The sequence below is a fragment of the Saccostrea echinata genome, unplaced genomic scaffold (genome assembly GCF_033153115.1).
Source record: "Saccostrea echinata isolate AGI-Se365-2 ecotype Australia unplaced genomic scaffold, CSIRO_AGI_Sech_v1 ptg000002l, whole genome shotgun sequence".
Lineage (NCBI taxonomy): Eukaryota > Metazoa > Mollusca > Bivalvia > Ostreida > Ostreidae > Saccostrea > Saccostrea echinata.
In genome coordinates this window covers 12,962,358-12,978,377 of record NW_026889751.1, presented here as the reverse complement: position 1 = coordinate 12,978,377, position 16,020 = coordinate 12,962,358, and the positions used below count along the sequence as shown (strand labels likewise).

The 16,020-nt window shown below is 32.9% G+C and overlaps 2 protein-coding genes across 4 annotated transcripts in view; one reads left to right on the top strand and one right to left on the bottom strand.

Annotated features, from left to right (window-relative positions):
- The window catches only part of LOC133173127 (gamma-tubulin complex component 4-like), a 114,533-nt gene extending 110,988 nt beyond the window's left edge, over positions 1-3,545 (bottom strand). Inside the window, exon 1 of one of the 2 annotated variants that reach the window (XM_061308066.1) lies at positions 3,416-3,545. In XM_061308066.1, coding sequence (XP_061164050.1) covers positions 3,416-3,490 — 75 coding nt within the window. In that variant the 5' untranslated portion in view covers positions 3,491-3,545. The remainder of the gene's footprint in view (positions 1-3,415) is intronic. The other variant, XM_061308074.1, reaches the window with a different exon arrangement.
- The window catches only part of LOC133173165 (large ribosomal subunit protein uL4-like), a 389,882-nt gene that overhangs the window by 346,401 nt on the left and 27,461 nt on the right, over positions 1-16,020 (top strand). Inside the window, exon 1 of one of the 2 annotated variants that reach the window (XM_061308117.1) lies at positions 3,751-3,798. The exons of the other annotated variant lie outside the window; for it this stretch is intronic. Within the exon in view, the coding sequence (XP_061164101.1) occupies positions 3,796-3,798 (3 nt within the window). The 5' untranslated portion in view covers positions 3,751-3,795. Of the gene's footprint in view, positions 1-3,750; positions 3,799-16,020 lie in introns of those variants that run through there. 2 annotated transcript variants of the gene reach the window in all.

The following is a 16,020-nucleotide window of genomic DNA, read 5'->3' as shown; positions in this document are numbered from 1 at the left end:
GAACGGACATTTTACTTTAATTTGTTTTTTACACACATTAAATTAGGAATTAGTAAAAAATTCAAATTAATCAATAATTTAACTGATCCGATCCCGATCAGATTTTATTTGTTTGTTGTTTAACGTTGTTGTTTCACTCATTATCATATGATACGGAGACGCCACTACTTGCCGATGGAGAGCTGCAAATTTCCTATGCTCGGCACTTAGGGCCATTGAGCAGTGAGGGATCTTTTTCGTGCCAGCACCTACTGCGACACCCGACCTCGGTTTATAGTGGGATTCGAACCCACGACGTAAGGATCAACTCCTTACTCCATGACTGTAGAGCAGACGCTGAGCTGATAGACTAAAGTGTAGATGAGCCTGTCTCTGGCTTTATGTGACAAACATAAATCTTTTAATCGTTTATAATTAATGTTTAATCTTTTTTTCATTGACAGTTTTTTTTAAATCATGGTAATTATTACATGTATGTTGATATTTAATTACCTCAACTTTTTTCAATTTAAATAAAAAAAAATTATAAAACATGGGATTGACATCAGTGTAAGATCTACAATCCAACATCAGATGAAAAAAGCTGTCTTAGGCACACTCCCCTATCTGTAAAATACATAAGTTTAGAAACAGGACTGGGACATAAATATCATATTGCACTAGTTAGTAGTACATGTAAGTTTTAGTCTGAATGGACTGGAACACATGATCGTGTCCCCTTTATGGTACTCTCTCATTTCTTTAAAGTCTTTCTATTTCTAATTTTTTCCAACTTGAAGGCTACTCCATTTTAATAGTACGTATTTCTATTTGAAACTGAATTAAATATTATGACCCTACAGCCATTTCTTTTCACACCCCTCTCTTTTTATGGTGCAGCTTCTTCTGTGGATAATTGATTATTCTACATTCCTGTATAAAATATATGGATGCACGAGGATAGGTATAAGGTATTCAAGTGTGCCCAGAAGAATGCAAGAATGCAACCGAATCGTAATATATAATTTCTATCAGTTTCATAAAAATGTAGATGAAGCAATTTATTAGCCATAAAAAACAAATCTTTAAAAAACAAATGAAGATTAGAAAGGGGGATGATCACTCAACACCCGCTCTAAAAGAGAAGATGTGCGGATCACCAGGGTTAGACACTAACTTTCACACTTGGCTAGCGAAGATACATGTAGGAGGGAGGAGGGGTTAAAAGTTACATTACCCTCCTATATAGCCTTTTTTGCCCTCAACCCACACAGTGTACTCACACATATGTTGTATTCTGGATCTGCCACTGCATATTTCGGCCCAATATTGATGACCAAATTAATTACAGAAAAATATAAGAATTGAACGTGGGCAGGGAAGCAAAGAGCCATAGCTGTCTTACCGACGACAGAGCCGATTCAAGAATTTAAAAAGAAATGACCCTAAGCTTTTCTTTTTCAATTCAAGATCAACCAATGTAATATCATTTGTGGACGAGTGTTACATTTTCATAGTTGCAAATACATGTTTGTCATATAACAATCATTTTACATGTTCATTACTCTAATTTTGGGTCAAAAGATTTAGAAAATCAATAAAAATAAAACAAGTAACTATACAAAATTTAATGAAATAGTTTAGAACTACCTTTTCCCAAGATACTCTCAAAGTGTAACATGTATATTATGACTTTCTGAAATTATGTTTATTTTAAAACATAGTAAAGAAAACGTAGAAAAAATACACAAAGAAAAAAATTAAATAAAAGAGCACAACTGGAAAAATCTTGGGCTCGCACTCGGATTCACCACATTTACATTTCAGCAATCATATCACTGCGCCACGAAGTCATCGAAATTGAATAGATGAATTTAAGATTAAGAAAGGTTGCCAAATCTTAAAATAATTTGAGATGAAGAATTGAATATATATAAATTTCCACCATTTTCAACATGAATTTAGACCACCTTTAACCAAAATAAAGTGCCATAATACACAAAATTATTCAAGTGTTGTTTTTCTGGTTAAGGGTGCATGGTCTTTGTCAACAGTTTGTCATTGTTTAGGTAGATACCTTAATATTTACTATATACTCCATACAAACTTGATGATTTTTATAATTATTATATAGGGGAACTATTAACGTATAAATATCATTATTGTTAATTTGAGATTACATATGTATAAACTAAGGTTGTATGACAAAATTTTGGTTAAAAGTGTATTTAAGAAATCACTACTAGAGTAGGCGAAAATGAACTATGGCTTTTTTGGAGATTTGGTTTGAGGTGGATGGGGTATAACCACAAGCCTACCAAAATAGTTAGTAAATATTCTGTTATGGTTATAGTGACATGTGAATATATACAAATACGAGGCTTTACAACGACCAGTGCCCATTGGACCTATATGTCACTTTAGCATATATAACATATTTTCATTTTCAACAGAGCTAGGGCATATGAAATAAATTAGATTTTTACAAATATTTTTGTCTTACTGAAAAGATTAAATTTAAAGATTTTGACAGTTGTCTTTGATTATTTTTCATTAGTGTTTAAAATATCAACTAGATCTACATATCTATTTAAATTAACATTATGAAAGAAAGTTTTTCTGATGTTTTCTTACGAAAATGTTTTCAGGCTTAAACCAGTGCGTGCCGAACTTAACTGGGGACTAAACAACGAATGAAATACATAATGGTCGTGCGAATAGGTCAGCTGATTAATAAATACAATACACGACGGTCGTGCAAATAGTCACTGAAAAATTATATACACGACGGTCGTGCAAATAGTCACTGAAAAATTATATACACAACGGTCGTGCGAATAGCCGATGAAAAAGTAAGTACACGACGGTCGTGCATATCGACCAGGTCCAGCACAATACCCTGATAAAGGTATATAGCTTGATAAAGCTATATAGCTTTATCAAGGTATTACGAATACCTTGATCAAGGTATTTTATGTCATGAAAATACAAAAAATAATCTTAAAAAAATTAAATTTAAAAGTCGAATTATGAGTTGTGGTCAGTGTGTTCACTAGTGCATGAAAAGTACTCAGGTATCAAAAAGACAGCATAAAAGAACGTCTCCTCGCAGGACATACTTTTATTCTGATTTCTTTGTGTTTGAGTACTTTACATGCATGAGTGAATTTACAGACAACAACTCAGAACTCGATTTTCAGTATTTTTTTTTAGAATTTTTTTTTTTTGTATTTTCATAACATAAAATACCTTGATCAAGGTATTCGTCATACCTTGATAAAGCTATACAGCTTTATCAAGCTATATAGCTTTATCAAGCTATATACCTTTATCAGGGTATTGTGCTGGACCTGTAGTGAGTGTGACACTGCCGTCATAGACCGCTCCTAAATAGCTAATAGGATTTCTATAAAATTCTAAATATTATAAATTTAACCTTTATCTCTCCTTCTACACTTTTGAAAACCCCACCACAGTGTCCTGATAAGGCAAATAACACCTCATGCAGCATTTTACTATCAAGAATACGTGTCCTGGCAAATTCGGAATAGCCGCCACTCTCAAGGTGGCGCAACACACTTTCCGGCGTTTGACTCTCTAGAGTATAAATCCAATAAATGTTTCTGTTATATTCGTGAGTATATCTTACCAGCCATTCTACTTCTATATCTCTAGTCCTAACTTAAGAATGAGTATGGTTATTATTTAAAAAAAAATGTCTTTGGTGATAGTAAAAAAAGTATCAATGCGCGGTAAAATAGTTCTTTTCCGAAGGAACCGGGTTTAGACAACACGTGTTAAATTGCGAAGGATAAGATGGTATGATTTATTTAACATATGATTGTTAAGAAGAGGCTTCTCTTAATAAATTAGATTTCAATTCTTTAGTTTTTCTTAAGACGTGACTACATATTTCAATTTTTCTCTGAGTAATGAAATAACATTAAAAAAAAAGGGGGGGGGGGGTACTCGATGACGTTAACTTGTTTATTTGATGAGGGCCGAGATTTTTAACGGATGGTAAATTCAAGATTAGATTTATAGGTGTGTATTCAATACATAATTGGCCAAAAATTATCTCCTTGACCAAGAGTCAAATCAACACTACTGGCCTAAAAAATTACTGATAGTGCCACTTTTTGCTGATATTTACTGATATTATACTGTTGGTACTGAGAATTTCTGATATTTGCTGATATTTTCATGGGCGGATACAGGATTTGTGGTTAGGGGGGGGGGCGTGGATAACTTCGTTCAGGCAGGGGGTCTGGGCCCCCAGTGGGTCCAGGGCGAAGCCCTGGTGGGGGCCCAGGGGGCGAAGCCCCCGGAAGCTCCTGCGTTTTCGTGAATTTTAAAAGTAGAACCAGACACAAAAATAGTGGTATTGATTAGCTACGTACACTACGATATTTCACTTTTTAAAAGAAAAAATACATACACACACAAACAAACCAAAAAACAACGAACAAACAAGATCAGATTTTAAAAATAGCATTTTACCTAGATATACCAGAAGTCACAAAAATCTGAATGTTTTTCAAAGTACCGTGGTGTAATTTCGACCGATTATTTTTTTTATATTTAGATTTGTTCAAGTATATCACTGCCTATTACATGTATTATGCTCAACTTTTACTGGATCCATTTTCCTTCGGAATACCTTTTATTCTTCAGTTTTAATTGTATTATATGTATTATTTGTCATGATATAAAATAAATGTGTTCGATTTACAAGATATGCGTGTTGGGTAACTTCGACCGCACACGGGGTATTTTCGATCGATGTGCAAATATAAACGAAATTATTCGCGTCACCTCTAATTTAAAAATATATATATATATATTAATATAAATTATTCTGTTGTAAAACATAAAAGATTGTGAAAAAATGCTGACAAAAAAGAAGAAGTAATTTTTAAATGTACCTAATTTGAAGACATGAAGTGCACCAGGTGCCTAGAGACTGATTTACCGATTTGTCAAGGCATGCTACAAATGACATGTACATATATGCGCAGGCATCTAAACCGCATGTAAACAGAACAGATGATTTTTTCACTGTTACAGAACTAGTTTCTACGGAGTTTTCTTATACAAAATACTTATCCTAATAATTTCTTTATACGGACGGTGGTCATGATTTTTTTTCTGGTAACAAAAAGTATTGCGTCTTTTTCATTGGTCGAACTGAGATACCCGCTGACGCCGTATTCATGCATGGGTAACTTCGGCAGATTTCTGTTCAGCTGATTTGCATTTTATTAGTAAAAACTAAATACTATAAATTAAAAAGGTATGAATTGAAGTTGCAAAATTAAACATAGTTGATCAATTTCACGCCAGGAATATCCACTGTGTCTTTCTATATATACAAGATATTTTCAGAGGTGATAAACTGATAATTCCCCGCAATGGTTTAAAAATACTTGTCCGTAATTTTTCGGGCGATAAAGTTTCTTCTTGGATGTAATTTTCCAGTGAAGAAATAAATTTCGCCGATTATTATCGACATTGATTTGTATATGAAAATTGTATTTTCTTTCTGCATAAAGTATATGTAGATGTATGTACACTATAATGGGTTATAAACAAATTATTTTAAGGTATTTATGAACGGTCGAAATCAACCAGGTGGTCGAAGTTACATCATCCTAACCTATATCCTGACGTTAAATTCCATTTATATGGAAAGAATATGAGATGTGTTTAATGAAAAAAGTCTTGTATCTATGTAAGTAAATTACTGCATAGTTACACCATTTGATAAATAAATACATCAATCAGTGGACGGGTTTGTAACGTAGACCGTCTGATTTTAAATTCATTAATTTACCTTCGACCAGCCTTTAAATATTGCAGTATTTTTCCTTGCAACATGATAGGAAATTGACAAGTGCAGTCTACCCTTCAAACAAAATCGGGAGACGTTTTCCGGTTTGAATAATTATGAGATAATATTCATAGCCTAGGGAGGGTGCATGGTTTTCAGACTTGATTTTTAAGAAAACCGATACTTGGTCATTAACTAAAATTACCATTTTTTTTTATTGAACATTAATTATAAAAACAAAGTATGGCATTATTAATTTTAGTCATGTCATACTTTGAAAATTTTAGGGGGGGCGTGCGCCCCCCATGCCCCCCCCTTAAATCCGCCAGTGATTTTTACTGTTGTTACTGATAATTACTGTTGGTTCTGATAATTACTGATATTTACTGTCATTTTTAGCTGGGCTTTGCTGAAAGCAAAGTCCTGGCTGTAGGCATCGTGATCGACTGCCTTACTATTAATAGCACATGTTCAGAAAAGTAAACAAAAAACCTAACAGCGTCAAAGCAGACGCTTCCGATAAACAAAATAGTCACATTGAAAGACGATACTTAAACAAATATTTTTTACATCTCAATCTATGGATTTGTTAATTGATCAATATTTTTGTTTGAGAATTAAATTGAAAGAGGAATTAGATATTTACTTTATTAGGGTAATCGTGATATAACAATTTGTGCACATACGCTACTGAATGCATATTGTAAGCGAACTATTTTCAATAAGCGCAGGCTTTTCGACAGGTTGCCTATATTTCATATCGTTTTCGTCGATGTTATGTGAGTGGTTATATTCTCTGTTTTGTCTTTCAGCAAATAAATAGATAAGTAAATTGGAGTTTAAAGAATTAATTAATGTGCGTTATGCCTGAATTAGGTCACCTGACAATTGTACATGGTGTATCTGGTGTATCTAGTCGGCGATAAAATTACTGTTTGTTTGAAACTTTAAGAATATCTCTAAAAATATGTGCATTTCTTTAACTATGAATAACATAAATTATTAAACCAATATGAATATAATTTTTTTAAAAATTAAATTCTAATTCAAATACCGTAAGTTTTGGGGTATATGTCGATGGGGTATATAGGTCGAAAGGCTCATTTTCAGCCATAATTTTTTAAAAATCCTTAGATAGGACGATTTGGAAGATAGGACGAGGCTTTGTTTATCGATTTTCTAGAGATTCTTACGTAGAAACTACGTATCAGAACATGTAAAGGTCTTTAACTTAACCCGTGATATTAACGTATGAAGAAAATAAACTGGTATTTTTATGAGTACAGCATTTTAATAGTGTTTTACACAAACATAGTTAAAACTTCCTTGAATTGTGATATAACGCATTTTCTCCAACTTGCCTGTTCAACGCCGTCGTTGTTTGACTCCGTCGTTAAACACATAAATACGGTAGTATACAACAGCTATAATTAGGGAAATACCCGAAATCAAACAATAATCATTTCCATTTTAGAACATCGTGGACACATTCTTTTATTCCAACATTATTTACCAGGGTACAATATTAAGTGCGATGACCGCCAATTATATTTCTTGTTCAGGGATTTGCTAAAACACGCAAATGACTATTACATGTAACAGTGAGCAATTGAAATTAATCATATTAACATGCTATAATTTGCTTGAGATATTGTTGTTAAAAAATAAATTTAATTGAGAGTACATTCGCAATTTAACAGTCATCAGGAATTTCACAGTTTTGTTTGTTCAATGATGTATAGCACTAATACCCCTGTAACGGCACGTGGATCTGTTAATCATGCCCCGCAGGTGTTTATACCTACAGGTGTTAACACCTTTGTGTACACAGTGTATATCCCTCTATCTGTCAGACAATTAAAATTCTATTAGAAGCCAATCTTTGTATAATTCGGTGTACCCCTTGGATATAAAACAAAATAGTTATGACTAGCGGTATTTTAGGAATTTACTGGCAACAGTTTATTTCACACATTTTACATTTAAATAAATATCACAAGACAATGAAAAAATATTTAGGTATACTATTTCAATTAATCATTACAAATAAATGGTAATAAAAAAAAAATCAATTGCGATTGTGAAAACTCCTCCGTATTTTAAACTTTGATACGGTTGCGGTTTTATTTTTAGTAAACGATTGCGACTTCCAACTTCACAAGATGGACACAGCATGTTGTAAATATACTTTGAGACATTATTGATGATATAATAAGTTTTTTTGTACATCGACGGATATTTAATGGAACTTATTTTGTAAGAAATCAATGGAATAAATATTTAATTCTTTATTGTTTATTATTTTTTTCTCGGTAAAGTAATTTTAAAAAAATACGAAAATGGCACAGATTTGCTTTAAAATTGATGTAAATTTTACTGATTTTGGGGCATTTTTCGTAAACTTGGGCCTTAGATAGGTCGATTCGTTCAATAGGACGATCCCAGCGGTTCTGAGAAAAAAAGTATCGTCCTATCTTCCAAAACTTACGGTATATCTAAAGAAAAATCAGCAAACCATATGGTTCAACATTCTTTTTAAAAAAAAGTTTGGAAATTGACAGACAAACATTTTTTGTAAAAAATTATTTTCTTAAAAGTTAAAATTAGTGACCTTAAATGTTTAAATTAGTGACATTAAATAAAACAAATGACTTATATATTCTCCTCACTAGCCATATGTTATTGGTAGAATTAAAAAAAAATGTATGACATTTTTTGTTCGTTTACTGATATTATAGTATAATTAGTCTGAATTTACGTCCGTGATGCATGTATAAACATGCAGTAAGCTCACTAACAATGTCGTGATATCTGTAATTGTTTTTTAAGATCAGTATAGCATTAAGGTGTCTTGAATGGCAAGAAATTTAATGTAATAATGAATTTTAAAAACATCGGTGGTCATTAATCAGATGTAATTTGGTACGATACCGTGTTAATTCCTGCTGATATTATCAGGGTTGATCTTGTGAAAACGGCTTAACAGGAGACAATTTATTAATTTTTTCCTTTCAAAATAATTGCAAAAAGATGATGATTTTATGATTATATTAATGGCATAAAATAACAGCGAACACCGACTACTTGCAGCAAACAAGTGCGCCGCCATTATGAATTCGTAAAACAAAGAGACAGTTACGGATACTCGTAATTTTCTGAAAAAAAAATGTGTAGGAGGTCAGTCGGGTATAACCGGAAACAAACAAATTTTCTTTAGCCTAATGATGTATGTATGTAAATATTCATGAAGATTAATCTTACAGTTGTAATACTGGTAATGCTGTAATGTTTTCAATATATTACTGCTCAAATAAAAAAGTTAAAATTTGAATGCGTTTAAAGAAAAGGGTTTGAAAATACGGTATTACTTCGATAACCCTGAATGCAATTAAAATAACTTTCTCCTTTCTAATAAATAATTTCGAACAAAAATCCTTATGATGGTTAAGATCTTGTGTTTGTTTGTTTGTATGTTGTTTAACGTCCCTCTCAAGAATTTTTTCACTCATATGGAGACACTACCACTTGCCGGTGGAGAGCTCCAAATTTTGTCCTATACTCGGCACTTACGGCCATTGAGCAGTGAGGGATCTTTTTCATGCAAGCACCTATTGCGACACGGGACCTCGGTTTATACGGTCTCAACGGAAGGACCGGTCTCCACGTCCCACAGTGGGATTCGAACCCGCGACGTAAGGATTAACTTCTTACTTCGCGACTCTAGAGCAGACGCTCTTACCACTGCGCCACGCGAGCGACTAAGATCTTGTGTAAAGGTGATGTAAATGAAGTTCAAAACTATTTGTTTTCTTTCATAATATGAAATAAACAATGTGATTCCATTTGGTTAATATTTTAATTTAATAGTATTAATTTAAATGACTGGGATAAAGATTTATATTCTGTGAAGCATGGAATATAAATAAATAAAAATGTAAACTTTAAGATAGAAATTTCATGTGAATATGTTTATGTATAATATATAAATTATTTATACCCATTTAACAATCAATTTAGCGTCGAAAATTTTTGTGCTTACAAATTCAGATCAAATTTTTGGTGAAAAGTCAATGGTATGTTTTGAATGTGAAAATTTTGTTCGAGACTTCTCACCTTGGATTCATCTCGCATGTGCTCCCAAAGCGCTTTACAGTATATTGAGCGTGCGCGCGCATTCCAAACAAAAAAAAATGGTCTTAAAACACATGCAAGCTCTCAAGGGTGCTGGGAAATAAAAATCGTTTATGTTAATATATAATTAAAAGAAAACAACATATAAAAATGTTCATTAGTCTTTATCTAAGTACAACACATTATAATTTTTCAGAAAAAGTTGGTTAGTCTTTGCTTCAAAACTTCCTGTTCAGAATGAAGAGCCATCTATGTACGAGCCATAAAGACCTGAATACATCATGATTTTCTCAGGCAATAACCATTATGGCCGAACCTGGAACTAGAACTAGACTCATATTCATGTCATAAAGATTAGATAATTATAATTTTCGTGCAGCTGGTTTCCTAGAGGACCAAAAATAAAGAATATTTCTTTTCTGATTAATACAGGCATGTAGTATCATTATCAGAAAAAAGGAGAATTGTCCAAACCCGAAAATCCTATTCCGTTGGAGAAGGAGTAGGGGTGGGCTACAACTTACTTTCACATTTCGAATTTCATTAATTCATTACCAAATTACCGTACTTTTAATATGCTACAATAAAATGATGGGTACAATATAATTAAAATTAGACTATCCATTTTGCTTTTAGTAAATCTGTTCGTCGCTCGAGATAAATACCTGGTTTATATTACGAAGAGTGAGTTGAAAGTTCCAATTTAAATTTGATTGCGAAGAGTCAATCAACCTTTCAATGTACATTGTCCATTGTAAAAGTTTATGTTTGAAAAATGGTGACACCCCTAGCTCCTCCGATACTATATATGTGCCTGTATGAATCAGCAAAACCACTCAAAATGCACTGTTACCATGCATAACCATTGTGAGCTTAATGTTTAGAAAGGTATAAATGTATTTTCATTAAAAATATCACCAAGTCCTATCCTGGGGTCTTAACGTTGGGTTCTGGACCGTAAATTTTAATTATTGGTAGATGGGTTATTGTTAATCATAATCATACAAACTCTACCTGTTAAATATCAATGGTCAGAAAGAAAGATTTTTCAAATATGTACTAATTTAGGATTGGACAATACACTCGAACATATTAAAGCCCGGCTTTCAGTACTTTCAGTACTTTGATTACTGTGGGTTCTGATAATTACTGATATTTGCTGAGAGTTACTGTTGGTACTGAGAATTGCTGATAATTACTAAGATTATTTTCTAAGTTCGTGAGATGTAAAATTTAAAAGAGACTAGGGGTGGATGGATTAAATAAATTAAACAAATTAATTTAATTCTATAATTTATTCTTAATATTTTTTAACCCGTAATTATTTAGAATTTGTTACTTGAGTGACAGCAAGGATAGTATACATTTTGTCATAAAAATTATTTTTAAAGTAATCATATATATGAAAAAAACTTAAATTTCTCTTTTTGTAAGAAGATTCAACCTGCCAACCCCGCCCCCCCCCTCCCATTTCATCCGGTCCTGTTCCTTAGTTCATAAGGACTTACGTGCATTATTTTAATCAATGACTAGTAGGCCTAAAAAGGACGTATTAAATCAGTTTCTTATTATAAAACCAATTAAAAAAATTAATTGGATTCATATTTAATCCATACATATCGTGCGGTGATGTTGGACCTTCGGATGGGACTGTATAAACCGCGGTCTTCTGTCAAAAGATTCCTCGGTTATCAAATAGTGCAGATTCACGAGAGAGATCCCTCTCTGCTCTTTGTTTATAAGTGCAGAGTACAGATCAAAATATGCAGGAGACGGATTGCTCATCAGTGATTTTTCTACACCAAATTTAGGTCCGAATATCGGCCCTTTCCCCTGTCAAAAATTACCAAGTTTTTCCCAATTTAAATTGCTTTTTTCTCAAAATAAAACCATGATGAAGAATAAAGACAATCATTGACAAATTTCAAAGATTAAAAAAAAAATAAGAAAGTTATAAAATTTAATGTACATGTATAACTGTGTCTAATTTGTTATTTTATCAGCAATAAATTGAATAAATGATGTTAAAATTACTTATATATGTCATTTTACCTGTAAATTAAAGTTAACTACAATCTTATTGATTTTTCCCAAGTTGGCACAGATGTCGATGATTTTTTCCCAATTGTAAAGGACCAGGCCCCTTTTAAAAAATGTAGAAAAATCACTGCTCATAGAGCTCTAAGTAAAAAATGCCGCCGGGTACATGTCAAAAGTTGAACACGGAAGATCCTGCCACTAATTTATGGACATATACATGTACATGTAAGTGCAGCGTACAGGTCGAAATTAGCAGCTTTTAATAGGAAAATAATAGCGTCCCAATATGAGTGAAACGTTATCTAAAAAACATGTGTAAAAAAAAAATAATAATAAAAAAATAAATAAATAAAACCATTCATTTTCAATGCCATATAAAGTACTGCAGTTATTTGTTTCAGAAAATTCTTAATCCGCCTCACCCTAGTATTATAAGAGATTGGATCAAAGTAAGTCAAGATCGATACACCACCAATTCGTTCACACATTGTAATGTTTTGAACATTTTCTACAGCTAGCATTACAGATTTTCATTGGAAACATGCAACAAGTACTTGTTAAAACACATACCGTATAAAACCTCAGCGTAATTATTTCATATCCTTAGAAAACATTCCAGAGACATGTATTGTCCTTAAAATAAATAAAATTAATCTTAATGTTAATATTTTATATTTTTTAATTGTTGGATATCTTAAAACGGGCTAATTACACAAAGAAACTTAACCTTAAGTTTGTAGCAAATAAGTTTTGAAAAGGGGGGGGGGGGGGGGGGGGCGGGGCCACGCGCGATCTATTATCATCCTAAAAATGACGTATTAGCACTTTTTCCAACAGAATTTGTTTCTGCAAATAGCGCTTCCTTAATCAATCATGGGTCTTATTTAGGACAGAGTCTCTTCAGTGGAGAAATATTTCGAAGATTTTTTGCAGAAGGGTAGACATTTACATGTGTAAATGAGGACATACTGTACAAGCAGAATGCACACGGAAGTATTGTTGATTTGTAAAGGAAAACAACAGATCTGAAATATTTTTATACAAAGTTTAGCGTCTTGATGGTGTTAATTTAAACAGGCCAAGGATTATGCAAGGATTTGGCGTCAAATAAAATTTACTTATTAAACTTGAAAATGAAATCGTATTTTCACAATGTCATGTAACAGAGAATCAGCATGTTTTATATCAATATGAATTATTTCTAACTTAATTCACATTCTATCCCTCATTAACAGTTACTGTGACTTATTTCCTGTTTCACTTAGCTAGGGCTGTCACGAGTACCCGAAATAACCGAGAACCGCGGTCCAAGTTGTTCGGTTCGGTTCCGGTTCCATTTTTCCGGATTTCGGTTCGGGTCTGATTTATATATTAAGAGTCTGTTCAATACAAAAAAATGGCATCGAAATCAAAGGAATGATGACGATTATTCACGATAACAGTGATGAATAAACATCACAACTGAAATCTACTTCATTCCATGACAAAACACTTGTCACGGAAGTATTAGATAATTATCAAAACGAGCAGGAATGGTCAGGTTGTGGCTAATGGTAGGCCAAGTCACCGATGTCTAGACGTTCGCATGGTTAAGACTTGTTTTCAATGTAAATTTAAAGTAACAAATAAAGATTTTTCAAGTTAAATTCATGAAATTAAGGTTTAAAATAGATGTAAATAACCGACCCGAAAAACCCGAAACCGAACCGAAAATTTTCAGAACCGACCCGACCCGAAAAATTTTGGAACCGTGACAGCCCTACACTTAGCTCATTAAATTTATCAGAATATTAAAATAAGATCTGGTTTGTAAACATGAAGAAGTTCAAAATTCTGTTCAATTTACCACAAAAATATTATTATTCATCCCAAATGTTACAAGTATATTTTATCTGATTACTGTTGAACACAGTGACGGGGTACTATGGGTATTGTACATAAATGGAAGCACTGTGATTTTATCTGATTACTATCAGAGATTACTATGATTACTATGGAGAGAAAATAACACAATAGGTGTCACTGCTGTATATATACATGTATGACACGGTGAGTGAGAAAGAAGGGCACTCGGGCCGGGACTCGCCGGATATCACAAACAGTCAGTTATGCAACAATGAAGAGACACAGACAGGTGGATTAAAAAATGTATCTCTCTCTGTTATATATCTCACTTTCGTTCATTTGCGATAAAAGAACAGAAAGACAACAATTACATGAAAAAATAAAGAATTTAAATGTATCCAAATATGATGTTATATTTATCAACACAATACTTGTAAACTAGAACGTTTAAGTTGTAAGGGGGGAGGGATTACTTCTATTTTTATATTTCCGGCTAAGCTTGATGAGTAAAACTCATAATTAAGAATGCCTCTTTTCAAAAGAAATAAATTTGTTACGGATAAAGAGATAGATAAATTAATGTTAAAAAAAATGTTTATCCGTGTAACAGTCTACTTCGGGGTATATGGGAAATAATTTAGTTTTAAGTAAACAAGGGTCCAGGATGTATAAAAAATGCAGTGTCAAACTTCATATTTCTGTGGTTCTTATCCTTTTTTTTCCTCGAGGTTGGGTGCATATTATTTTGCATTCTACATTTAAGGCAGAAAAAAAGGGGGGGGGGGGTATAATAAGCAGAATTCTTAACATGAATATTTATTTATTTGTTACAGGGTGATGGGAATGCATTTTTATGGCGTTGAGCTTTAGCTCGGCGCTCATCTAGCTATGAGGAAATCTCTGACTGCTCACCGCTTTCTTCATGCACCAAATAATATAGTACTCGAACCAAGACCTTCATGTATCTGGCGTAGGAATATACATGCCAATTTTTGCGTTTATTCCATAAATTGCTTGAAAATCTTACAATTTCAACAGTCCTATACATAATTGCCAACTCACCCACTTTCGTCGGGTTACTTTTCGACCCTTAACCTGATTATTTTTTATGACACGGCGGGTCATGCTTATCGCCCGAATCCCTGATTTCCGGATTTGGTTCGTAAATTAGGTTGTACTTTTAACTTCCAGTTACAACCCAAGCTTGATCTACGTAAACAATGCCGATGGCTATGTGCAGTAGGCCAGTAAATTATCAGTGCAGGTGTAAACAATTAACTGGGATTGTTTTGACAAATCAAAATTTAAAATGGCTTCCGATAGAACAAGATTGTTATCAGGACCAGCAGGAACAAATTGAACAAAGAGAAAGAGAAACAATATTTATGTACATGTCAAGGAATCTTGGAAAACAACTTTCATTACATACACATTACTGTATATTTAGTACACATTGCACTAGTTAATTAAATTAATTAGGCCTAAGAGAGAGGAAAAGTAATTTCAAATCCCCTAAAATTGGAATTACTTTCAAATTTAGCACCAGGGACCTATATACTAACAATATATTAGTATATACATGATATTGGTCCCTGTTAGCACAAACTGAAAAGGCTTTTTTTTTTTAATGCACACTTAATTCAGGTCAATGCTGGACAATGAAACCTTCAATGTTCTTGTTTAACATGTCAATTTAATCAATAATTTTTTGTCATTGTAAGTTAATTCAGTAAAGCCTTTTTTAATAGAAGAATTATCAATACACAAATGACCAGATTTTTACATCTTGGGTGTTGGCAAGAATACTCTTTTACCGGGGTACTCTACACATAAAAACCTGTTCTCAAGCCGTTCAGTTGGACCATATGAGTTGAATGCTTTTATTTCACAAATGCTTAAATCGGGGTATTTTATCTAGATATACAACTAAGCTATATAATTCTGTAGACATATGCATACTTTTAAACATGCTTTGAAATCCAATAATTTCACAGTATCACTGCCATATCTAAAGCGCAACGCCATTGTGGCCCTTCAGGCCTTTGATTTCGGTTTTAAAATACTTATCAATGTAATTTATCATTACATCCGAGAAATGTTTTATTATTTAGATATATTTACTTAAGATCAAGGTATAGACTCAATGAAGACGTAGTTTAAGAATAATGCCAGGACCAGCACACATCTGTTGCATG